At 39.7% G+C, this 27,662-nt stretch overlaps 1 protein-coding gene across 1 annotated transcript; it reads right to left on the bottom strand.

The window, feature by feature from the left end:
• Positions 1-1,110: 1,110 nt before the first annotated feature.
• RDH10 (retinol dehydrogenase 10) lies at positions 1,111-27,398 on the bottom strand. The gene is made up of 6 exons (XM_036378585.2): positions 26,867-27,398; positions 26,164-26,402; positions 6,455-6,553; positions 5,004-5,149; positions 4,561-4,692; positions 1,111-2,509 (listed from the first exon to the last, which is right to left on the bottom strand). The coding sequence occupies exons 1-6, from the start codon at positions 27,156-27,158 to the stop codon at positions 2,386-2,388; spliced, it is 1,032 nt and encodes a 343-aa protein (XP_036234478.1). The 5' UTR covers positions 27,159-27,398; the 3' UTR covers positions 1,111-2,385.
• Positions 27,399-27,662: the final 264 nt, after the last annotated feature.

Raw genomic sequence — 27,662 nt, 5'->3', positions numbered from 1 at the left:
AGGCCTGAATTGAATTTAGGCTCAGTCTCCCACTCTGCAAGATAAGCACTATACACCCTCAAAGATTCTCCCCCCAAGCAACTCTCATTAGATCTAGAAGGCATCTAGTATTCCCTTTCTCTGTGTGTATCACTGACTTTTGAATAGAAGATGAAAAGTTAAGAGAATGAGTTTTAGAAAAATGCTCACAGAGAGCAACAGCCACAAGCCACCCCCCAGCTACACAGCTGAAGAACTGAGAGAAAAGGTAGCAAATTTAAAGAAACCAGGATGATCGCACCTCCAATAATAAAGTAAAACTCTGCAAGCCTTGAAATTGCTTTTAAGTAAACATTGTAAATTGGCAGAATGCTTTATAGAGCACCTTGGTATTGGTGGTCGGCCTCTTATTTTTCCTTTTCTGTCAGGCTAGTTAGTGTCAAGTATCAATACATCAGATTTTAAAAGTTGCTTCTTAGTCTGACAGAGCAGCAGAGATTGAGACATCTTAGAAAACAAAAGTGCAATACAATGATGCTATGCAATAGAATAAATTTGTTGTACTTGCTTTTAGTGACTTTGTCGTAAGAACATGGGAGGTAATTTGGCCCTGGGGAAATCTTCTAATGACTTGAAAAAGAGCATGGAATTTGGAGTAAGGCTTAATGTAAACATTTTCTTCTACTTTCAATTAGTTTCTAAATAGAGTTAGTTAACAACACTGTTCTTGACACAGATACCAATTTTTTTTATTTTATATGTGTGCTATGTATATAACTACAGTAACAGCTACAGCTGTACTGAAACTACATTTACTTTTTAACTCACTGAAACTGCATCCACACCAGATCATTTTTTCCAGACCTGAAAGCAGTTCTATAGAACAGCAAAATTAATACTCTTCATAACCTCTTGAACCACCTACTTCATCAGTGAGTTTGGAAGACAAAGTTGTCAAAAGCTCAATTTCACAGTACCTACTGATAGCCTTCAGTAGATTACACTGTAAACCATGTAGCTGACAAAGTGGATACAGGAGTTGAGCCATAAATATTTGATCTGTGTTGACACCAAAGAGTTGTGGAACAAGTAGTGTTAGTTCAGTCTTTAAAGGAAACATTCCAATCACTGTTTTAAGGAAAAGGTGGCTCACTTTAATAACCACAGGCATTGGTCACTATTTAATAAGACATTCTAAAAAAGTAATCACAATTTTTCTGATAGTAGTTTACAAGTGGATGGTATACATTAAGATACAGAGGTAGAATTTCACTTTTACAATGCTTCACTAATACAGATTACCAAATTCAAGGCACAAAATTGTTCGCTTTACAAAAAATACTGTAAAAATGTCATTTGCTGTTCTACAACGTGAGTACAACTCAAAAAAAAATCTTTACACCCTTTCATATTCTGAATGTAGAGTTGCATCAGGCATTATTCTATTTTTCCTTTGCTAATAATTGGCATATGACCAGCACTTACATAAACAGTTTGTATCTCAGCTGAGTTGCTTTGTCTTTTAGGCACAAGTCCAGTTAGAGAATTCAACACAACAGTTTCCTTGGGGGGTGGGGGAACTCTGTCAGAAGTAAGAATGAGGAAGAAGAAATGAAACATGTAGTCCATAATAAATTGGACTCTGACATATAGAGGGAAATGGAACAGAGCATATTTCAAATTAAGTCAACTTGGAAAAAAAGTCAAATGAAATCACTGACTGCATTCCTAAAAAAAACCAGATGCCCAGTACAAGTTTGCTTTGACAGTATGTAAGACATTCATTTGCCTTTGAATTGGCAGAGATTTACAAATTTCTTTTCATCTTTGTTCAAATAGAACACACACAGTTGCAACAAAAGAGAATTACACCACAATTTGGCCATGTGTCCTTTAGAGAACGTGGGTGAACAAGTGAAGAGATGCATTCAGAAATTGTCCTTGAATTTGCTATAAGATCATGAGCAGTAGCTTAAATTGCAAGATTTCCCTCCCTTCCTAAGTAACGTAAGGAAAGTCAAACCACTTCTGAAGCATTCCATCTTCTGGTTGGAGACAGCTCTTAGAAGCCTTAGCAGACTAAGGAAGAGATTTCACACAGTGCATCCCTACAACAAGTAGTATGACTAGTTTACTGTACATACAGTGATATTCTAAAGGACAATGGTGGCAGCTACATTGTAAATTCATTTGAGTTACCTATCACATTTCCCAAGTACTCTAGTCAGTTTTATTTACAGTATATAAAAATCCATTGATTTTTAGAGTTCAATACACAGGTTTAGGACCCAAGAGAATGCCACAGTAAGATGTTGACATTTGCATCTGTTAGATGCAAGTGCACTTTGCAATTCAGTCATGTAACATTATTGCGTTCACCTATAAATGTTAGTCCATCCAAAAGCGTTAGATTCCATTTTTTGCTTCATTGTTGTTTGTAGCCTGTTTCCGTTGAGCGATGAAAGGATACATACACTTGTCTGCTCCCAAAAATCGATACATGCATACCACTGCTTCAAATGGCAGAATACTGGAAAAAAGAGGTTATAGATTTGTTAAAAGATAGCATAAGACAAAACCTCTGCTTACATGCACTTTTAAGTACATGTATTTGCATGCACTATGCACTTGGTCTCCTTAAAAACAATATAATACCTATTGGTATTATATATATATTGGTATTATATATATATATATAATATATATATTATATATATATTATATATATATATTATATATATATTGGTATTATATATATATTGGTACCTTCTTAAAAACTTAAGGGATCTTTATTTCACGGGAATACTTTCAGAGAGAACTGAAATTCTAGAGTCCCAATCATACAGGCAAGCAGAAAGGAGAAAGAAGCTGTTTATTCACATGCTTCCATCTTAGACCAGATTTTCTGTTTCTTCACAAGCGTGATAGCTTGTTTTAAATAACAGGGGCAGGGGGGATGGGGGGGGCAAGAGCATCACAGAAGGCCTGGTAAAAGCAAAGCATCTGCTAAAAGCCACATCAGCAGAGGTCATCAGACATTTAAGATATTCTTTAATGTGGGATTAGTGTTAGTTAATGCCATTCTTTGATCACCAGATGTCTAACAACCTTGATTTAGATTCTAAACTCAATCATCCATCCTCAAGAAGAAAGGTCCAAAGTAAAAGAGAGCAATTTCCTTCCCCCCCTCCAGATAAAATTCCAAGAGGTGATTATGTGATGGATACCTGGCTACAGATCCTCCCCTTGTTCTCACATGAACAAAATATTGTTTTTATTTCAAGTGTAAGACTCAGGGGCTCTAGTGAAAGAATGAAATGGGATTCCTCAGGCCCTGGGAATAGCAGCAGGCACTTGTTCAGTGGCAAGCAGTACAATTCCAGCCATTAGGAGTGATGACCACTGAAGCACCAAGAAGTAGATGTCACTGGTACAGGTGCCTCCAGTGCCAGCAGTACTGCTTGTGCAGTGACTGGAGGGCCTTTGATCTAAAGGCTGCTGCCTGGGGCACAGATTATACAGAAGCTTTGATCTTCCTGTTGGAAGCTGAAGTGTTGAACCAAGAAAACCCAAAGGGCTTTTGATGTGGCTGCTGCTGCTGTAAGGCACCGCCTGTGCAGGAAGCACTGAAGCACCCTCTGAGCTTCTGGGTGAAGGAGTTAGTTCTTAAATATACTGACAGTGGCCTTCATTTGGTGTCAGAATAGACACACACATCTCTCTCTTCCAGGAAAGAGGTGAGCAGTCAATATACCTCTATTTTTTGGTGAGCCTGTCCACCAAGAGATACTTGGGCCAGAGGAGAATAACCACCTTGTAAGTGGAATAAAAAACACCAAGGTGCTCAGTTTCAACCATCACTTGCAGAAAGAAAATAATACAATACTATATTTTATATGTTCCTCCCACAGACTACAGATTTAAAACAAAACACAGATGCCTGTGAAGCTGCTCTCCATAAACTAGAATTCAAGTGATGTTATATCACAGGAATTGAAGCAGCTCCTGCATTATCTGGCATCACTGAAATGTTAGCCTGGTTACAGATTAAAACAGTTTTCATTCTCAAACAGCAGTGTGTTAGAATGAAAGAAGTAATTCCTTTAAATAGACCTTTTGCCAAACTTAAGACTCTGAAAATTAGTTCTGAAAGTACCAATTTTCAGTTTATCTACCATCTGTGCAAGTTCTGAAGAATCTGCAGGTAGGAAGGGCCTCCTCACACACTTGTTCTAGAAACAAGCAGCTAGAGATTCCTCTGCTGAGAGCTGCCTCATGCCCCGTTCCTAAAGAGGAACTCAAACAGTGGAATTAATAGTCTGTTAAAAAGAAAATAGGAATCCAAGGAGGATGGAAGATACAAGAAGGTTAAAACAAAGATGCATAGATACACAGGACCTTGGTTAAATGAAGCTTCCCAAGCAAGCAACCTACAAGCTTGCAAGCCAACAGAGACTTATGAATTCTAGCAAAATAGCACCTATGGCCTGTGTGGGTGGGAGGGTGTTTGTATCATGAAACTGGACATGCTCATGTATTTTGTGGATTGCATTGCCAAATAACTGGCACTTCAGTTCTTACCTTTTCATGAAGGTGACCATGTACATGAGGCGAGGTGTGCAGATCATTGGCTGGTCTGTAAGGATGGCTCTCATAGCCTGTTTCACACAGTATTCAGGTTTCAAGGGTGGAAGGAAAGGCTCTATTTCTTTTCTGGAACATGTGATTAGGACAGATTAATATGACACCCAAAGGACCATAGACCCCAGTGAACAGTTCATTAACTCAATTTCTTTGGAACTTGTTTATATTCACTGTTAAGTTACAAAGACTATAGCTCAAAACTTGCATTGTCTGTGTACAAAAGGACAGAAGACCATGAATTTTGAAAGTCTCTTTTTGAGTCTAACACTAACATATACTAAAGCAGAGATAATATTTAATATTTTTATGGTAACACCTGAGTTACCTTTAAATACTTTTATGGCACTACAAGCACAGAGCAGAAGGAGAATTCTACTCACCTGATCCTGCACCCTCTAAACATTCCTGTATCTACAAGATAAGGGCAGACTAAAGTAGTTTTGATTCCATCCTTTTCAGCAGCCTTCAATTCATGGCTCAAAGACTCATGGAAGCCTACAGCTCCAAATTTGCTGGCACAATAATCCTGTGTTGGCAATAAACAAAGCAGGGAAAAAAAAAAAACAGGACAGATATGAATGATTTTCAAAGCCAGCATACCTGAAGTGATTCTGCACAGATTTTCAAAGCAACAACAAAAGACACCCACTGAATAGTGCACCACATCAACTCATTTATCACTTTACTTTTGAGGTAATTAGCACAGAATCATGAAAGCAGGAAAGCTGAATGTAGGAGGATATTACTTGGATTCAAGTCTTTGAATCAGGCAGGCTCACATGACAAGTTACTCCAATTACCAGTTTGCTTAATAATAAATGCTGCAACAAAGGACTGAGATACCTAATACTACCTCGGGTCAGATTTGAAAAAGCTTGAAGAGTTGGCAGGGCATAGGTGTAAAAATCTTAAAAGTGTTATATTTAAGGTTAGTTTCAACAGAAGATGCAACCAAGATTTGAGTTTTTCTATGGGATGCACAAAAACACTACTGCTGTCTATGCAATAACTTTTTATTGCTGCTGAACTTAGTGTGTTTTCAGTTGGATGTGTCCATCTCTGTTGGTGGTCACACCCAGTTTAGGAAATTCCTTGTAACTTTCTCAAGACAGTAAATACTCTAAAAAGCCCTAAGTTACACCATCTTCCTTCATTTAGGTTATGAAACACTGCAGTTTAAGGTCCTGGATTGAGCCTTACCTGTATGCAAAGAAGCCTACACTTATGGGGTAATAAGACTATTATTATTTTAGACACCTTAATTAACTTTCACTAACTGAATGCTTTTTGTTCACACTTGCATTTGTACTAATGACTTTAAAAATGACAAGCTCTAGTCCTAACTCATTTTTATGCACCAGACAAGTCTCACAAACTGGAGTTCTCAAACACCTGCCAGAAGCAGGTGAGCCATACATTCTAGAACTTTTGCAATCATTTCCCCACAGAAACAAGAAACATTTTACTTTTGAAAGCCCTTGCCTTTGGTTTCAAGCTTAGCACTGAATAGCTTGACAGGAATAGGCTAAATGACTCCTTTCAAGCTCCTAAATTTATCAGGTAATTCAAAGATAACCTGGCATTCTGAAAGCCCCAGCCACCCTAGGATTTGGCTCTCAGTGCCAACTCCACCATCCAAGTAAATGAATGCAATGCCTGCCCAAGTCCTGTGGCTCCCACTCACAGGGAGCCGTGTGTTGATATGGTACTCAGCACCATAATCTCCAAATATCTTTGAAGATTTGACCTTACTTCCTCTAGCTGATAATATTTAAATAACTTATCTTTGGCAAAAAGTGCCAAATTTTTTGTTCATTATAGTCTAACAAACCTCCACTCCAGCAGTACTGAACAGCCCCAAGGAACTTGCAACTGTCACAATGTGTCCATGGTTCATTTCCAGCATCTTGGGAAGGAATGCTTTAGTGGTCTACAAAAAGAAAACAACAAAAAACAAAGTACACATAAGCAACATAAAGAAAAGAAAAACCACTTCATGAACAAGTTACATTAGCAATGAGTTCTCAGCAACTCTCAGTTTATTATCAAGAATATAGCAATACAATCATTTTACAGGTTTTGAACTTGAGTTTGTCAAAAATGATAACAGAAAACCTACAGCTTGTTTGTGAATCCAGAGAGCAGGGCAGCAAGGATTATATCTGCAGAAATCCTAAGGTTAAAGGATCAATTGAGCTCAGACACGTTTATTTTAGCAGAAGAGACTAGTTATCAGAAGGAAATAATTTGACCTTAAAATGGAAGCCACATTTTTTAAAAAACAGAAAACGAAACGCAAAGTGTTTAATTACACCATCCACCACATCTCTGTTGAGACCAGTACCAAGTATCAGTTCTAATTATTGACAGTGTTTTTTAAGTTAGATATTGCTAATTTTATCCAAGTAATTTATTGCCTTAGGACCTTTATATTAAAAGAAACACTACAGGTGGGGTTTTTGCTGTTGTTACTTTTTACCTACAATAGAGCCAACATCTGCTAGTTTAAATTACTTCCCATCTTTATTAGGATCCATAGCACTGTGTAGCTAAAAAGACAAGATACACATTTGTGTTACTAATTCCTTAAAAGTTTAAAAATAAAACAAAATAAACTCAAAGCAAGTCTCAAGATGAAACTTTAATTTTAACCTCCAATTTTTATATTTTGGTTTTAACAAAGTTTGTTTCTGTTTAAAAACCTGAGTCAGAGTTAACACCTTTTAAAATAAGTTTTAAGCAACACACATTGAAGGTACTTGCTGGAAGATCACCTCTACTAGAATACCTATCTTTGTCATCTCTTTTCTGAAGCTGACTCAACACTTCCCCATTACAAATAATTATTGAGCAGGGCACCATATTTAAAACAAAAATCAATGAAGCAGTAAAATGGTACCTGTAGTTATGACGTACTTCAGCTTTTAGGGTGTCAGTGTACTATATGAGATCACTTCTAAATTGCCCAAGAACTTCAGACAATGCTTTTTAATCACAAACATGCCTAGTTAATATGTTAATCTATTAGTGACAGAGCTACCAATCTATTCCAACTCGCTCAGTACCATAAATGCTTTATCTTGCCAAAAACCAACTCTTCCCATGTAATTTGTATCCAAACTTGGAGCATGCAAATGCCCCTTAAGTATTTCCTACTTGCTTAATTGTTGGTCTGAGTCTTGTCAGCTGCATTCTTAAAAAGACATGCAAACTACAGCTGAATCCATCTAATTCCATTCTTATGCTGTCTGCATTTTCCAATCACAGACGTCAGGACAGTTTTGCTCTAATGATTTTCACATGTTCTTGTACAACATTTTTGCCTGCAGGTGTTAAATGACTAATCCAGACCTCCTAACACCACACAAAAGAGTGTTTTCACTGGACAGCTGGCAGATGATAGAAGATTAACAGACCTCCTGACTCCTTGCCTTTTCTACTGTTGATTCATACAACTCCTAGATTCTGTCATAACTACGTAACAAAGCTAATTATAAAAAAAATAATCTGAGAGCAAGCTGCCTTGCATTTGTTTCTTTCCTCATGGCAGGGATCTCTAAACCTCTTACAGAGAGCCTCTGACAAGAAATCAGTTTGCTGTTAAACTAATCTGTGCCAGGCACACAAAGTTTCAGCCTCTCTTCCCATGTTGCATGGCAACAAAGCCGAGTCATCATCGGGCATGGCCACCCGAAAAAGAGGCTTCGCTTGGACGGCACTGAAGTTTTACAGAGCGCTCTTTATTTGCAGCCTGCCTTGCACACTGCAACACCAATGGTGTGTATGCCAGCCCTGATCCTCTGTGCTATCCCTGTACCACATCCATGCTCCCAGCTCAGTCCTGCTAAACCATTTACTCCACTCCCCAACATTTGTCAGCTCCATCAGCAGTTTCCACTTATGTCTCAGCTATCTGTCCACATCACGTTGGAATGACTGATTGCCACCTCACATTGCCAGAAAGCTTGATAATGGAGACTGAAGCTCTGGCTGCAAACCACAGCAACTACAGAAAAGGGGCCTTGAAGCTTGTCTTGGGGTAGAGAAAGAAGGGAAAGAAGTAGTGACAGATTTTTTTCTACCACTTTCAAGGTAGGAGTCAGTATTGTCTTCCAAGAGATGAACAGACAAGTGCACCAAGCTATTATCTTTGCTATGGCACTGCTTTTTCTTCTTTTTTTTTTTTTTTTGTGGTTTTTAAAATGGTGAACTACAACTATGTGTCTTTAAGTGTCTTATGTTTAGCTTGGCCGAGGAAGAGAATTTTCAAAGTCATATATGTATGTATATATAAATATGCAACATAACCAGACTAGTAAATTCCAGAAAGCCCATTCAACTATGCTATACTATGTCAAAACATAAAGATGATAAAAATTGAGTTTTCAGAGCTTGTGGCTAGACTAATCCATTTTCAAACAGATGAAATTGTCACATGACAAGTACAGCTTGTTGAGGACACTTTTGGGTGACGTCTTCAGCATCTCAAGTGCAGACTTGAACAACTCCCAGCAGCAGAACTACAGTCACGTCATGTAAGTCACCTCTTAAAAGCCATTTATGGCTCAACTGGAAAAAAAACACAGCTCCTCTGCTTTAAAGACAATTAGAAATTCATGGAAATCTTTGCATGGGACCTCAGTGTTGAGACAGCCTGTTCAGAGCAATCCTTATACTTTGCCATGGCACACTATCCCAAAAATCCACTTAAAATCCGAAGCTGAGGGAGTTTATAAAGATAGCATAACTATCATATGTAGAAAACTTAGCAGTCCACTACCAGCATCTCCAGTAAATGGATGTTAGAGAAAGTCATCTCAATTGCTGCCATCCTCCAGCCATCTGCAGCAGCTGGGAGTCAGCACTTGAAAACAAGCACTGTCAGAGGCAGACACACCCTACCGGGGGATGCATTTCCAGGCTCAGAGTAAATGCTTGCCCACTGCTCCTCCCATCCTCCTCTCGCTGGGAAAAACAATCCCAAAGTGAAGTTATTCTTTCGTGGTATAAGCAATCCCTAAATAAATCAGTGTTCTTACTGAGCTTCTGGCACCACACACGTCCTTGATCAAAGCAGTTTCCTCCATACTCTGATTCCCAGTTTTTCTACCCGTTACATAAACCAGATCAACCTAGTTTCTTGTTTCTAGTTTCTTTCAGCTTCAACTACATCTGCCTACCAGACCTGAAGTCTTCTGTGTGCTTGTTGTGCTGCTGACAAACTAGTTAAGAGTTTGACTGGTTTTGGGCAAGATGCCTCCTGGGTGGCCTTCCCATCTGGAGTTTGTCTGAACAGGTACACAGACCACATTAGTCTTCTGAGGTGATGCATGGACATGCTAATCCTCCATTAAAAAAAAATAAATTAGAAGACACCAAGCAAAAGATGGGTTTTGTCCATGGCATTAGAGGTCATGAACCAGGTCCCCAAAATAATTCAAATCAAGTCAAGTGGTTTAATTGAACTATCTGCCTTCTGGTTTGATCCTCAAAGCTTCAGTTTTACCTCTCACAGCTGCACAGGAAGACATTTAACCAAAACATAGAAGTATTTAAAGTCAGAGCTGGGTCATTTATTCATGACAAACACACCACAGTTTTCAACACTGAGGAGAAACCAGTAAGTAGAATATAGAGGATGAAAGGAATTGTGATGCATCAGGGCGAACAGTCAGGGAAGTTATGCAAGTGTTCAACATTGAGAAATGCAAGTTAAGCATCTTCTTCACCCAAAATTACCTTTTTCTTTTTTTAAGGGGAAAAAAACCCCAACAAAAACCAAAATCAAAAAGCAAACCCCAAGAGCACAGTGGGAACATGAATTTTCTAACCTGCAGTATACTTTAGATAGGTAGAAACTAGGTAGGAGAGACAGAATGTATAAAGCTGTTGTGAACAGAGTAGAGCTAGTTTTTCAAACTAGCTCAGCCTTTAAGTTTTTTGGAACCTAGAGATCAATTTCTAATCTTGTGAGCATGTTCCTCTATGCTTTTGAATATACCAATAAGACCAAACTATTCCCAGTAGCTGTAACCAAACTTCTATTTCATGTGCACACAGCTTAAATGACTTATTTCTCACAAGTGTGAAACTGAACAAGCATTTACATGTCACTTCATAGCTTTCGTAATCTGTTCTCAACATTTTGGTTTACGGCAAATTAACTTCTAACAGTCTAGCACTTCTTCCCTCCCCTTCCCCAAATTCTTTAGTTCCATTCTTAATGAAACAAAACTCCAAAGATTGTGAAACACAAAGAGCAGCACAGCTGCAATGTCAAGACAAATTAGTCTAAATACAGCAAATGAGAATATGAAGAAATACTGTGTTTGGGAAAGTGATTTTTTTAATTAAATTTTGGATTAATTATTTTTAAAGAAGAAAGCAAGCATCCACAGAAAACAATTTTAGCTGTATGCAGCTCAAAACAATGAATACTGAATGCCGAAAGCACACCAAAGTAGAAAAGTATGTGCTGCCTCATGTTTAGAGAATTGCCTTTATAGCAAAGAAAGGAATAAACAGGTACCAACACATAAAGTCCTTCAGGTTTCTCTTTTTCAATACAATACATTTCTTCATACTTTCTGCCTTCTCTCAACAGTCTTTCTAAACTATTTTAATGGCACAAACAAGCTGTATTACTGTAAAGTTGAAGTATCTTTATGCCAAAGTCTATGCCAAAGCTCATTTTCCATACAGTGCCTTCAGGTAAGGAGCATGGTTATTCTTTTGAATATCAAAGGAGGTGAGTTTTCACATCACTAGTTATACACAACAGTGGTGTACTGGTATAACAGAGAAAGCATTTTCTCCCAAGCCACAGCTATTCCTGACAGCCAGAGCAACTGCCTAACAGCACAAATGAGTGCACTTTTGGGTAAATGTATTGTTTCATCTTCATATTAAAAACTATTCAGGCAAATCCAAGAAGCAAAATTGGTGTGGTTAGGCAAGGACTCACATTCAGATATCTCTAGGAAGTAGGGTACGAGAGACCATAGCAGCCTGCTGCCCCACGTTTGCTAATTTGTTAGTTTAACTAACAGTGACAAGAAAAGTTTTAATCTAAAATACATGTTATATTCTCCTTCTCCTTTAGCATGGACATAGAGTCTTCTTTTCTTCCCATTCTTCTTCACAGCCTACAGCACAGCATTGCAAGCTCTCTTACTCCTGTGCAGGACAGCATGTGGCCGCTCCACCCTAGAACCAATAGAGATTTCCACATGCCCCAGCTCCTTGTTCCATTCCAGTAACTGAGAGAAGTGCACCAAGGTCCCACAAAAGAGCACCTCTAATTTTTCTGCAGCCCTACCTGTAAGTAGGTTTGTCCAAACTATGTGGTATTGCACTAATGCACCACTATATATGTTGAAAGGGAAAGTGCCTGAAAGGCAGAAAACCCCATGGCAAGCTTATCAGTAAACACACTAAAGTTATTTTCAGCTACAGTCATATAGTCCAACTCCTTTCAGAAGACAGCAACTTTACATACAGTTTATAAACACAGGCTAAAACCTCGCTTACAGGATTACAGGGGAAGTCATCATCAAATGGTTTAAGAAAAGGCCTTGAAAATATACCCTAGAACTCTTTCATAGGAGGATTTATCAAAGTTAGGCATGTAATATCCAAAATGCCTTCTCATGCAGCAAAGTAGGAAGTTGCAAGCCTGCCTTTAACCATTTACATTCCTTCTAGCTTTTTTATTTGGTTCCAAAGAGAACTGAGAATAATCACTTGTCATTTGTACAATCATCTCAATTACTTTTCCCATATAGCCTCCACATCCTTCCTGAATTATCCTTCTTCTACAAGCATCTCTAAAATGTTAGCTTAAGATGGAAATAGTAACTGCACTATGACTACATGAAAATACCAAGTAGTGAGTTGAAGACTAGAGACCACACAATACAAAGGATGTGGCTCTGACAGCAACAGGCTGAATACAGCAGGCAGACAGAAGTCTACAACTACTGTTGACCTTGCTAACACAAGGGACCAAAGCTGTACTTTAAAGGACCTCAGATGTCTCTACTAACTGTTTTCAAGAACTGCTGGGCCCCTCCTGGATAATTAGCCATTGTCTAAGTAAATATTTGAATAGCTGTGGAAATTAGAACTATTTTTGTTCTTTGGTTTCTATTCACAAGAAATGATACTGAACTATAGGTCAGAATTACACAGTCTTCCTAAAGTAATGAATTAAAAAATAAAGTCAAATTCTGATTCTTTATAGGACTACCCAGATTGTTTTGAAGCAAAAATAATCAGGAGTTTTTGTGTTAAAAGCAAAATAGGAAACTATTCACAGATTGTCCTCAAGTGTGCCTTGCACAGGCCCTGCATTCAGAACAAAAAAGCTAGACCTTCCAATATTTCATCTCAAAACAAGTCCCTTTGTTATTTATCTCCTGGCAGGCAACACAACCTTTAAGTTCTCACTGAAGGTTTATTTGTCCTTCACATAAAAACCCACTGTTTTGGGGCCACAGGGATTCCCTTAATATTGAACTGCACCAGCAGTTAATGCTTAACATACATGCACAGTAGTAATGCTACAACTGCTGTGCAACTGGGAGCCCACGAAAGAACATGACAGACTTAAGCAAAAGTCTATAATGATGATGAGTTGCACAGAAGCAAAGCCACACATACACTCCCCAATACCTTGGATAGCCTACATTAGCAGACAGAGATAAAGCTACTCAGTTTAAGAAGTGAAGGTAATAAAAGAAATACCCTCAAGATTTTAAGTCACAAATGAAAAAGAAACATCAATTAATTTAAAACTTTTTTAAATTTACTGAGAAATAGGCATACTTTTCTTCTCTCCCAACTCTGCATGAAATACTGCATTGAAGTACATGAAGCCTTAGATTAGTAAAAACATAAGCTATTACTTGATTCACTTGATTTATAATTTATTATTAATTTATGGACGTAATTTTCTCTATCCTCATGACCGATGCACATACACAAAATCCCGTGTTTCTCAACAGACATATCAAATCAGCTGAGAAGCATTAAAGTTGCACAAAACAAGGTTAAATCCTATTTATGGAAGTTTGTAAGTGAGTTTGTTAGTAGAAATAAGCATCTGTCACACCAGTTGCATAAGAATAACTATGCTACAGCCCACATTTACAATACTCCATTGTTTAGCATTTGTATTGTTTAGGGTTCAGTTCCAGAGTTTCTCCAGTTTTCAAAGCCAATAGTCACCACTTTTCCTATGAAGAGTTTAGTTATCATAGTGGTTCCTCTTTTACATGGAGCTAACTCATGTTGAGTTTATCAGACAAAAGCTGAAACTGAATTAAATAGTTTCCTTAATCAGAACCTAGTGCCACAAAGCTGTTTACAATGGGTAGACAGTAAAGATAAGATAAGTAATGCTATTAAACAAAAAAAAGCACACAGGAAACTAATACCACTAGTTATCTCTCAAACATTAATCATTGATTTCCACTCTTTACTACTAGAACTAATTATGCTCTGCCTAGGGCAACTGAACATTGCCTGACTAAACTGTCTTTTGTATAGTTTGTTAGCAAGGCTTAGTTGAAAAAGGCTGTGTCTACAGAGAGAGGGATATGAAGAATGCTTTGGGAAGGACATTGCAACAGAAACTTTTATTACTGTTGCCTTGTCACATCACTACATTGTCCCCCCTCCTTCCTTATAAGGACTTAATTTCCTGTGATCTTACACCACACTGGAGCAGAAAACAGCTTTGCTCTCCCTCTCATCTAAAGTGTAGGTTAAGTACTCAAGAACACTACCTAAGAAAGACAATTCTGACTTCAGAAACTTGCCTCTTGAGCATCAAGGTGGAAAAGGTGTCACTGTAAGCTTTATAGTGCTCTGCCGCTAATCAGACTTCAAGGTCTCTTCAGTAAAGCTTTTCTGCATCCCCCACCACTGCATCAAACTAGATTTTTTGGGCACCATAACCTAGAGCAGGGGTTTAGGTACATAGAACACAGGCAAAAGTAGCCCTAATTTCTCCTAAAGAAGACTTTTCACATCTGTTTAGGAGTCACTACTATATATAGTTTCTGGGCATGAAGAAATTGAGGTATTCAAGCTGAACTACCCTTGTTATCACTATACCAGCAAATGGAATTCAGAGCCTTTATGTTATTGATATCAGTTTCCACCTTTCTGCTCCCAAGAACTTCTGTATTTTTTTTTCCAAGAGATTTTAGATTTATCTGCTTTTTTAAATTATTTCCATCCTCAGATGTCAGGCCTGTCCTGCAAAGTGTCCAATCTTTCTAATGTCTATATGCCACCAGTAATTTTTGCGCAAACATCTAGTTGCCTTTAAAGGGCATGCTTGTACCTATACAAAACCATAAATGCACACCAACATGTCCATGTCCACCTTGCTGATATAGCTTGGCTGATGTGCAAGTGCTTCCAATGTATGCAGCAGTACACTTCAGTCACTGATTATATATTTGGACTTCTTCCCTCCAGAGTCTGCAAGTCTTTGATTTCATATAGCTACGAGAAACAAATCACATTCTCACTGGTTGCTGAGAGAGATGGTGAAAATCTCCATCCTTAGAGGAATCAGAAAGCTGTTTGGGCACAAGCCTGGCAACTGGCTCGGGGTAGCCCAGCTGGAGCAGGGAAGGTGGACCTGATGACCCTCAGAGGCCACTTCCCACCTCAGCCATTCTGTGATTCTCCACTTAAGGACACTAATTCCCTGTTCAACAGCCCGTTCCCTCTTTCTCTCACAGAGGAAGAAGTTCAGAAGCCAGCAGAGACTTTGCACTCCTCATCACTGTGTTAACTGCAAGTTTATCCATGCAGAATCTTAACGAACTGGAAAGGATGCCAACTCCTCTGCTACATCTCTCCTGTATCTCTCTGACAACACTTCTTGCCTGCAATAAATTATCCTGATCTGAAACAGTGTCTGTTCTACTTCTATTTCTCCTTCTCCTTTGCTCGCAAGCCCCTTCTGCTGGAGGCAGGGCCCAATGAAGCAGTGCAGAGCACCCAGCTGAATTTCTTGAGGAAAAAACATATTTAAGCCAAGTTCAGCACATACATGTACCATACTGTTTTCAAAAACTAATTATATCCCCCTGGCCATCAGAAATCCTCCAGTAACTACACTACCATGCCAGCTTCTTTAGGACATTCTGAGCCCTCACAAACAATTTTTTGCACTTTGAATTTTAATGGTTTTAAAGCTTGGTCAGATCAATCCAAACATACTGGATTCTTGACAGCTAGCAATGAATAGTGAAAAAAAGCATCTCTGCCTAGAGTAATGTAAAAGTGCAAAACCTAACTTGCCACTGATGTTTGTTGTAAATGCCAAAGTAATCTAGAAGATGAGACTGAATAATAGAGGTAAGATGGCATAGTAAGAGGGCCGTTGTTGGAGGCCCAGGTATGTGTTTAATCCACCTTACACATAAAACAAGCAAGTCTGGACCAAAGTGGAACAAATGTATACCTGCAGACTCCTCCAGACAGCCCAAATTTAGGGCATAACTGAGCACGAGAACCGAAGTTTTCAAAGTACTCACTTGCAAAAAGCTGACCTCTTCCCTCCTGGTCAAAGGCACTTTATTAGACAAGCTAATATTTATTCTCCATAAATATTAATCTCATTCTACTCTCAGACTATCATAGCTATCCAACCACAATTACTATTCATTTAAATGAAGTATTACACAGTTGGCAGCCACTGAAAAGTAAGATGCATCTTAGAAAGTGAATCCTTCTGCTCAAATCTGCCAGGTCAGTATTTGAGCTTTCTATAGAGCCATGACTAACAAAGAGCTCCAATGTGGCTGTGACAGCACAGATACACTCCTGCAAATTCAGGAATTTAAATTACAGTCTGAGTAGGCAGCAGCACCAACCTTGTATTCTTTCACAGGCAGATCTATCAGTAAAGATGACCTAAAAATAGGTTTATTGAAATGTCAAATTTGAAATTACTTTAGAGTTTTCTATTCAAGTAAAACAGGAAGTTAACACTTACTCCCTTCCACAAAAGGTAGCTTAAGCCCTGCTGAAGTCAAGTGACTAGAAATTCTACTTTGTTTATATACTGACAAATGGCTGTGTCAAAGGATTTGTAGCGTTTCAGAGCTATGTTGACATTAGTGTAACAAACACATTAGTTCCTCACCTTCATTAGCACAAGTTTGCAGCAAATGTCCAACCATTTGGAGAGCAGTTATTTATTGCCAGCTATTTGATAATCTTGACAAAAATGAAAACATGCCCCTATGAGTCTGCGAAAAATCCACATAACAAATTAATTTTAGAAAAAGCTATTAGATAAGAGCTCAGAATATTTTGTTCAGTGAACAAGAACAGAATCCAACTTTTAAATCCACGTTTTTCTCCAGCTTGCCATAAGCTTAGTCATCTTCTGGACTATTTAGTAAAGCTTGGTATTTTAGTCTACAGGTTTCCAAAACATTACTAGAGAACAGTATTGTCAGAACCACTTACGGAAAATATGAAATCATCATTCATGTTTTATGATTTATGTAGCAGGTTTTTTAAGAAGTGGCTAAGCAGAAAGGGACTGCTATATTTTATAGATACCTTAAGGCCAGTACCTCTGTAACAATGCAATTCCTAGAGTACTTGCAGACAGATGAAAGCTGAGTCACCTTACTCATCCTACCCAACTCAGTCCCCAAGTCATTGTTTTGAATAATTTCCTTCATAACAAGGAAAGTGATTATGCTACAACTGAGCATCTCACAAGAGGAACAAGACCAGAAGGAAAGTTCCTCTTTCTACATAGCAGTCTTACTTAGTGGAAACAGAAAACTAGGGAAGATGAGATTTAACTAGAGATTTAACTTCAGTGTTTCTTCAGGAAACAGTAAGACCTTAAAAGACTATGACTTCCTACAAAGTAACTCACTGAACGAGAAGTGCATTTCTAAAATGCATGAAGCTTTTAGGTTTTTAAAACCCAGGTGTTTATGTTTTGTACTTCTCCCCACCCTTCCACAAAAGCGTGTACAGAAAATAAACAGTCTCAGCAGGTAAATTTTTGCTTCATAAGCCAACAAAGGATAAAATGATCAAAAGACTCCAGCTAATACAGTAACTAATGCAATTTTCAAAGATTTTGCTTGCACAGGCATTTTAAACAAACATTAGCAAACTACTCACTTTCTTAGGGGGTGAGTCTTCAGAGAGAGAAATACTTCCTTTGCATGTCTGTGGAAACTATGCTTATTTCCCACAAGCTGAAACATGGCTCAAGCCTGGATTTTTTTTCCACATTCTGTGTTTGTCAAACTGATTTCCAGGGAAGTTAAACAGTGCAGTAGGCACAGAGATCACAGCAATCATAGTATTGTTTCAAGGTAAATAAGCTAAAGCTGTTAACACAACATTACCTGATGTGTACAGAAAACTAGCTTACCTTTATCTAAGGGTTTTTAACAGTTGTAATTAAAATACTACCATCTCTTTTGAAGTCAAGTCATTATATTCAGACTGTTATGCCAGAGGATGATTTGTTATGGCCTGGAATCATTCATGACTACTTATTTAGAGGATGTAAATCGTACTAAAAAAAAAAAAAGGCCCAAGAATGAGGCTTCACTAGGATAATCACAGAGGCCCTGTTCAGCTATGTGGTTTTATCCTATTCCTCTTCACCATTTCCCCCACACATTGGCTACTCCAAGTCTGAAATGGTGATGAGGTGATTCTAGCCTTCAAACAGAAAAATGAATCAATTTGGGCAAGAAAATTAGCAGCTTTCCTCTCTGCCCCACAGACAAGTTAGTGAGCTGAATCAGCTCACCCTAACACCAGCTGAATATAAAAACTAGTGCAAGGTAAGATACAGATTCAAGGGACGGTCCCACAAGACAGACTGCCACCACTAAGCTGCCTTGTAGTTTCATCCTAGATCAACAGGAATTTTGGACAAGTTACTTTTAAACACACACTTGTGAGCTTTTTCAAAACAATGCTGAAAGGGGGAGTGCTTGAGAAGCTATCACACAAGTTCAAACAGATGGCAGAAGCAACCAGCAACAGGGCACATTTAGGTGCAGAATTCAACAGCCAAACAAACTTGAATTTCAAAAGGCTCACACTAAGTCAGCCACCTCAGCTCCACAGCTGTTCCAGCATATCTTGGCCTACCATGCCCTCCCATCCCAGTTGTGACAACTCACTCATGTCAAGTGTTAATTTGACTGACATATAAATCATTTTACTAATATAATTATTTACAAGAACAGAGTGTTCATTCAAAAGTGTAAGCACAGATGTAAATCTCCCCCCATTTGTGACATATCTGCTTTCAAACTAAACTCTCAACCCCCAAGATTCTATGAATCTCAAAGTCTATGCCTACTCATCTATACTGTAACTGCATTTTGAAAGGCTGAAAGACTCTAATTTTTAGCAGATGAAGAAGTCTAAGACCACAGGTAAAAGCACATAGCATCACGTGCAAATCAGCTTCAGCTTGCCTTTCCAGAAAGACATCTGCCATTTTTCACAAAAGACAGAGAGGTATCAGTAACTCAGTTTTACCATCAGTGTCAACAGCCAGAAACCTCAAAGGTCAAAGGGAGCAAGGCTTATCAAGTGAGTGAGGCACTGGCTTTTACATACAGAGAATTGTGGAAAGATTTAGTACTAGAGTACATAAAATCCTTCCCTCCCCACAGAAAAACCCCGGATGCGAAATCAAAGCATGAGAAGCATTGGGAGAGAGTAATAGCTCACAGCTGATAAGGATAAAAGTAGAAAAGATTTAAGAAGTGCAGTGCTAAAATGACAGAGATGGTGCTAGAAAACATAACATTCATCTTTCCTCAGCCTGTCTAGTCAGAGTAATTGATGACACTGAGAGCTATGAAAAAGGATTGCTTACCCACACAGATCAGTTAAGAAAGGTCTTAGGCAGTGCTGCAAACACTGGGTTACCAGGACACTTGGCTGCATCATAATTAGGATTGCTTTTCCCCACCACTGAGCACACGAACACAGCTGTCTTCTCTAATTCTGCTACAGTCACTTGGTTATTACAGGAAGTTAATAACAGAATGACAAAATTAACTTAGCCAGTTTTCATAAAATAAAGGTGGATGTTACCTGTGGATGGAAGAATATGGAACTTTAAACTCCATTGCCCTCCTAACCTCTACAGGACAAGAAAGGCATACACATGGCCTTTTAGATGAGTATTTCAGTGAAACATTGAAGAGCTGCTCTCTCCACTTGTAACAAGGTTAGGCACCACACTGGCAAAGACCATTGTCACATTCAAGGTTTTCCTGTCTCCCCACATCCTTCACAAGTAACTGCATAATTGCAGACCAAAGCCAGGTCAGAGGTTTTTGCTTATTCAGCTGACCTACTGTGTTCCATAAGAAGGAGGAATATAACCATCACACAGATCACTCATCCAGGACCATGCCTTCAGAGAAGATTAGCAACGCTGAAAACATTCACACAGTTTGCTGACAAGTCTCCAAGCCTCAGAAAAAGTCACAGGAGACTAAAGAGTGAGATTTTCCCAAGTGTCTTACCTCTGCAAACTGTACTGCAACTCCAGCTTCATTTTAGATGGATGTAGAATTGCAGGCCACTTAATTATTAATACTTCAGATATGTTTCAAGTAGTCTTGGCATGGTGTCTTCAGGACAACTTTCCCTTTCCTTAAGTGAACTTTCACAATGCTTTTCTGTGAAACATTATGGTTTTCACCTAAATTTTTCAAGCTTTATACAGTTTAGTGAATGGAAATAAATGGCTGATCACACCTTCTGCTACCATCTTGGACACCAATCTACAGGCAACAAATAATCCACGGGTCACAATCTGAGAATCTCTACTTTCTGTTTCTTAAGACTCTAAGATCCAAGCACCTTTCAAATGGTGCAGCAAATTAAATTCCAAAGTATGTCTGAGAGAAGCTGTCACAAAAGCTTAGGTGTAACTGAAGCAGTTCAAGGAAAACATTATGGAAGGTCATTTTAGAGCTGTTAACTGACTGGAATGAAAATCAAGCACTGTACATCATCAGTGAGAGGGAAGGGAAATGCATAAATTCAGCTGTCATTTGAACAAAAGAAATCAGCATTCTCCATCACACAAGGAAGATGCTCTAGAACAGAAAGTATATGTAGGAAGGCTGGTGTTGTAACACATTCAAAAAATCTTCAATATGATTTTCCCACAGCCCTGAGTGTTGCTAACTAACCAAGAGTGCTGTAATTTATTCTCCTCACACTCCTTGATATGTAACTACTTATTTATCATCAAGATACAGTAGACAATGAAGAACCAGGACAGAATAGATGCAATAGCCCTTAGGGAATAGAGCTGAGAAACACGTGGAACAACTACAGTTTGGTGGGCAGCACTGTGGAATCCCAATTATAGATGCTCAAACTCATGATTCCCACACAAGGCAAATGAAGAGGCGTTTTGCATAAGACTAAGACCTACCTAGCACCCCATCCCTACAAGCTCAGTTATGTGTGTTGACTCTTCAGATGAGTACATTGCCAAAAGATTCATTTTTATCCTCTTCCATTACTATTCTGAAACTGGTGTAAGAGTGGTGCTATGGTCAAAGCTCAAACATACAGGCACCTAATTAAAGGGTCTGGGTTGGTGTCTGCATCAAAAAAGAAAATGTAAAAAAAAAAAAAGAAAAAACATGAATGCTTTTTAACTGATCACTATAGGTAAAACATGATTACAAAGCTAAGATACAGATATACACAAATTGCAAGATACAGGCTACAAAATTAAAGACTGCATGTAACTGACATCTGTGCTTGACACAATGCTAGTCCTCATAGACCATAAAGTAAACCCATGAAGAAAGTTCTGAACCAATAGCACTGTGCCCATTTTAACTCCAGAAATATATATCCACCCCTTTATTTTCCAAAATTTGTGCTAAGTACACTGCTTTATAAAATGGCAAAGTGTCGTTTTCTAGGGCCTGCATCTGGAAGATAGTATTTTCTCATTTGATAGATTCCCTCTCTTTTTTTGAGAAATGAACCCAGAAAGAGATGAACAGCAGAACCATACCAAAGCACTTACAAGTTTTAAGTATGACTAATACGACTATTTCCATAGCTAAGAGTATGATTGCTTTTTCCTTCATACTCACTACCCAGCATGCTACCACAGTATATGAAACACATGTGCTGTCCAGGGTAATTTACTGGTGGCATGGAGTTGGAATAATTGAGCAAGGGAAGAGCTAGTTTTGATGATACTTTTTGGATCACATACAAATGTTTTGCTTGAACTTGATCCGGCTCATTTTTCAAAAAAACAAGTCAAGAACATGTAGATTAAACTTTGTAAGTGAACTTGAGCATCTTGGGGTACATCATTAAAAAGAAAAAAAAACCAATTAAGCTAACTTCACTCATCTGAAATACTAAATATAGCTGGGTGGCCTGTTAGTGGAATATTCTGTCTATATTTGATCATCAGTGCTAGAATCCTAAATTTGATAGCAAGAACTAAAAATCATGCTAAGAGGCCAAAAGACTTATCAGGCTATAGATCCAAATATCATAAGCTGCATTTTCTTCCATAGAAGATTGCATCCACACTATGTGTAATACTTCTGTATTTGAACTAAACAAACTATAGGCATAAGTGAGCTTTATTTAACACCAGGGAGCTTGAAGAGAAGACAACAATACATAAATACTGATACATTATAGAAGACTATAGCCCCTCCAAGGCTTTAGCAATCCTGTCAGTCTAAGGAGACTGATAAGTACAGCAGCTGCATCAATGGGCATTTGATTTAGTAACTCTGCATTAACCATCTTCCCAAGGTATATTTAAATTTTAGAGGTTTTCATGAATGCCCTAAACACCTTAGTACTGTTTCTCTCTTAAATCAGTATTTATCTCCCCCCACCAATGTCAGACCATCTGAAAATTACTTCAATTCCTACAGAAATGCCAGCATATCTTAAAAAAATCAAGCAGCTGTAAATAAATGAAAAAAAAAAACAAACCAACAACCCAGACTAAGAAAGCAGTACACAAGCCTTTAAACTCCGGGTCCTAGTCACTCTCTATATGGATTTCTCTTTTTTTTTTTTTTATATGACAGAGCTGGAGCAGAATGCTTTTGCTTCCCCCTTATGGTAAGTTGAAGAGAACTCTAGAGGAAAGCTTTAAGCTGAAATATTTGAAGTATCCCCATGACAGGGAGACACAGATCACTGATCTCTTTAGAGCTGAATACTGAAGACCTGTTGTACAGAAGAATCTTCATGTCATAGAATTTCAGAACCTGCTCATCACCCTGCACTGGCCCTTCCCCAGCAACCAAAACTAGGATTGCCCAGGTATTATAGTGATGCCCAATATTAATATTTACTTATCCAGCAATAGATTTTTCCAGAATAAGTGTTAGAGTAGGTACAAGACTCTCAAATTTAAGAGTTTGTGGTTTTATTTGATATGGTGCCATTCTCTAAACCACAGTATTTTTGATACTTAAGCTTTATTGTAAAACTACAAGAAAAAAGTCCAATTCCTATATTTACTAAAATCTGATTTAGCAACAGCTTCAAGTTATATTGTGACAACATTTTTGAAATTTGCATCCCGGCACAGAAAGAAAATTTCTTAGTCTGTAGAAATTCAGTTCTAATAATTGACAAGTGCAGCCAAGTAAGTTATTGTTCTAGCAACAGACTGGCAGGAAAGATAGTGTTACACTCCTGCTACAATTTTATGCATCTGCAAATTATAGTAAACCAGAGCTGGCTTATTTCAAACCAGGAATGGATTTTGTCCCTATGTTTTCAATATCAGAAGCATTCAAGTTATCACAGCATGAAATAACAGGTTTTTAATACTGCAGTGGATTTTATGCTGTGGAAATTGCTACATGATGCAGTGGTGACATTTTTATATAGAACACTCATAGGAAGGATTACACAAATCATGCATGTCAGCAAAATGGAAAGCATCTGTTTAGGCTGCTGCATGCTGCTAAGGCTCTCTGGACTGCCAGTTTGTGATATGGTACACAGCCCAGTTGGAGTCACAGCAGCAAAACCGTGACAGATTTTCATGTCACTGCCTACTGCAGAAGTTGGGCAGCCTTCTGATGGTAGCTGCTAGCATAAAAGCAAGATCAGATCACCTGCATTCTGCATGGAGAACAGGCAATTAATGTGATGTCAAATGTTTTGAGGGACAGTTCTAGAGCCTTATTTTCAGTTTTTATGTAGAAACACATCAAGGCTTGATTAATGATCAAGGGATGAAAAAGAATTTCCCCTGAACCACATTAAAAAAAAAACAAACAAACAAACAAAACACACAAACACCAAAACCCCAGAAAGTACAGACACTTAACTACTGAAGCAATATTACATGCAAGATCCATGTCTTTACAAAATCCATTTACAGTTTTTTGGACTAAACACCCTGCAAGAATACTTAAAAGCCTACATAATGCTCCAGAGTATTAGCTTTGCTTTTGGACCACCAGTTTAGCTGACACGGAAAAGACTAGCTGTATAAGACTTCACACATCTAGACACATTGTTCTATTTAAGTCAGCATTGACTTGCATCAAAAAAGTTGGCTTCAAATCAGCTGATTCAGATGATATCTTATGAATTAAGTAGTATTACTTACAACAGAAGTCCACCCACTATTGGTCAAGCCAATCTTTTCTGGGACCATGAAGGGGAATACAAGGAAAAGAGCTTTGCCAACAGAGGGAAAAAAAAAAAAAGAAAAAAGAAAATAAAAGCAAAGCAGGACACAGAATCTACAGGAAGTTTACATACGAACAGATCCTCAATTAAATCTAAAGGGTGTTGACTACTCCTTTAAAACTTAAGCCAAAATCTCAAGTTCCGCAGTCCAGACATAGCTATACCTTCTTGGAGTATTTTTTTTTTAAGCCACTTTACACTAACATTTAGAACTAGATGAATGGAACTGTTATGGAAACCAAATCATAGCAATACTAGAATCTAAGTTTAGTTTTCTATTACTGTAAGAGACTCAGAACACACAGAGTGCTTTAAAAAGGTCTCTGAAACTGTTATAAATAAGTGTATGACTTAGGCCTGAAGGAAGAACAGCTGGAGAATTTAGGATCCTCCCATATTTTAACTCATGGTGATGTCATAATTTAGAGTTCTTGGAAACTGTCAATTCAACATTTAAGCCACATCAATAACAGTCATTAAATCTACTACACATCTCTATTGGCTTAAGCACCAATTTAGCTTTCATTAAGGGGAACACACAGAACTCTTAATTATAAGAAGTCACATAAGCATTCTCAGAACTTCTCAGATTGCTTTAAAATATATACTTTGAGACTTAAAAGAGCTTCTAAACATACTATCTTCTGTGCACTCTCTGCAAGCTTTACAATATATTGGAAAGAGACAGCTCTGCCATTAAGTGTTTCACAGTGCAGATTTGAAGGGGCTCCTTTAGGGTTATGAAACAGCATTTCATTTCCATGTTAAAAAGTTGGCTTGGGAGGGCCTTCTAAGTTTTGAAGATGAGGCACTTTATAAAATTGTATTATGAAAAACCTTCTTTGACTGATCTTACCTTAAGTCGAAGTATATTTCAGATTGCCTAATCCTTTCATTGTTATGCAAGTGTATTTCATAACCTTATTTGAGGAATCAAAGAACAGTTTTATTACTAACAATGGTCTCAGTCTGACAGCTAATGCTAACCCAAGTGTGCATCATGCCCTCCTTCAACACTCCAATTTATGTAACTCCACACCACTATGGGTCTAAAAATAAACCACATGGGAAAACAAGGTTTAGATGGACAAAAAGAGTAAGACCACATACTTGTTCTCCTTAATTAGCACCTGCTAGTTGTGGAGACAATACCATCCCAGAAACCACAGTTAAGATTTTCTTACTACTACAGGCAGCCTCCAGAGAAAGCTATGAGGACAAATACACAGGATTCCTGAAAAAGTGTTCCTGGCTTGATTCCTTGAGAAATCTTTTTTGCCTTTCCTCCCAGCCTTCAAAAAGAACAATTTGCCTCCAAGGCAATTCAAACAACATTTTCAAGGGATTTTAAAGATTTTTCTCCAGAAATGTGCAAGTTTGCTATTGTAATCATCATTAAAAGAGTATATTAAAGTTGCTAATGTGCTGGCAGAAGAGTATGTGAGGAAAGAAGCCATTCATTAACAGTAACAACCTTTAAGCAGATTCTGAGATTATTGCTTGTAAAAGATTTAATATCCAAAGCTACAGAAATGGCCACAAGACTTAGAACTCTGGATTCTAGGAGGATACAGCTGATTTAAAACTATTTGTTAGCAATCTTAATACCAGCATTCCGTTAAACAGAACAGTCAGCTCAAAACAAGAAATAGCCAAAGCAGTGATCCTACAAGTGAAAAAGAACAAGTGCAAACCTCAAGGAGACAGGAGTTCTGCAACAGCAGCTCGTTTCCCAAAATTAATTACCAAAAAGGGCAGTAGAAAGGAGTTTATAGTTACCCAGAAGTGTGCATGACAGTTAACCATCATGGTCCTCTCAATAAGCTCATCAGGACACTCCAGAAGATGGTGCCCGGAGACCACACCAGCATTGTTAACCAGGACAGACACCTCGCCAACCTCCTTGCGGACCCTCTCAGCTGTCAAGTAGACATTCTCTCTTTTGCCCACATCACAGGTGTACGTGTAAACCTGCAAGTTGCAATGGGGCAGCACATCTTTCTCTCCATCTCCAGCCACTAAAAAACACAGATAAGAGAACAGAAGGGGTGGGGGGCAATAAAGTTCTTGCTCATATTTTGACATTCAAACAAGTAGCTCAAGCAGAGACAGCAAATACAATTTCAAACCACCAAAACTTCTATTTACTTTGGTGTCATTGCAGTACACCAGGAGTCAGCTATTTACTATCGCTGCTACGTGCTTCAGGAAAAGCCGCAGGTTTTAAAGCAGCCGCCGGAGTCCGGGGCTCCGCGAAGCAGAGGCTCACCGCGGCAGGCACAGGGCCGGCTCCGGCTGGCAGAAACGCCGTCGGGGCGTCTGATACTCCTGCGCCCGGCGGTCTCCAGCGGAGCCGCTCTCAGGGCCGGCCGCAGGTGAGCGCTGCTCCGGGCTGGAGCCGCCGGGCGCGCAGCCCCAGCTCCCTCTGCCCCGGGCCGGGCAGGTGAGCGGCGGGGACAGCGCGGGGAGCCCCGCCGCTTACCTCCGGGGGCGGCAGCGGCCGCCTGCTCGGCCATCTCCCGGTAGATGTGCCGCACCATGCCCGCCGTCTCCTCGTTGCTCTGCGTGTTGATGTCCCACAGCACCAGAAGCGCCCGGCGCCGGGCGAACTCCAGGGCGAAGAGGCGGCCCAGGCCGCTGCCCGCCCCGGTGATCAGGCACACCTGCCCAGCCACACTTTTCTCTTTGGGCCGCACCAGCCACTTGGCCGCGGCCAGCACGAACGCCCACAGCACTCGGAAAGTCACCACGAAGAACTCCAGCAGGATGTTCATGCTGCCGGACCGCGGGGCCGGCGGCACGGAGCCTGCTCGCCGCCCGGCTCCCCGACCTGGAGCCGCCGCTGCCCGGGACCGCCCGCCACGGGCACCGAGGGAGGCTCCGCTCACGGGGGTCCCGCCGCCGAGCTCCCCCGCTCCGTGCCGCTCGCCCCCGCAGCCCCACGCCCCGCCTCAGTCACACACGCCGAGGACGGAGCCCGGCCACGACGCTGCCCGACTGCCCTCCACCTCCCCGTCCTGCCCCGTCCCGCCCGCGGCCCCGCTACTGGCAGTGAACATCTTGCTCGCTCGGCCCCTCTATATAGGGCGGACCGGGCGGCCGAGCCCCTCCCCCGGGCCGGCCCATCCCGCCCCGCATTCCCGGGACCCCCCGCCCCCGCCCCGCTCCGCCCTGCCGCCGGGGGAGGTCCCCGACGAGAACGGGGACGGGACGGCCGGTGGTTTGCGCTGCTCGGGGCGGGAGTCCCGGCGGCTCCAGCTCGCCCCAGTCCGCCCTCG

Source organism: Molothrus ater, chromosome 1 (assembly GCF_012460135.2).
Source record: "Molothrus ater isolate BHLD 08-10-18 breed brown headed cowbird chromosome 1, BPBGC_Mater_1.1, whole genome shotgun sequence".
In the NCBI taxonomy this organism is placed as follows: domain Eukaryota; kingdom Metazoa; phylum Chordata; class Aves; order Passeriformes; family Icteridae; genus Molothrus; species Molothrus ater.
Note: the sequence above shows the minus strand (reverse complement) of the source record. Positions and strands in the feature narration are given on the sequence as shown.

Coding starts and splice junctions, on each gene's coding strand:
- RDH10 (XM_036378585.2), bottom strand. CDS start 27,158: ATGAACATCCTGCTGGAGTTCTTCGTGGTGACTTTCCGAGTGCTGTGG. Junction 4,693..5,003: donor TTTAGAGGGTGCAGGATCAG/GTGAGTAGAATT, acceptor CACATGTTCCAG/AAAAGAAATAGAGCCTTTCC. Junction 2,510..4,560: donor ATGGTCACCTTCATGAAAAG/GTAAGAACTGAA, acceptor TCTTTTTTCCAG/TATTCTGCCATTTGAAGCAG.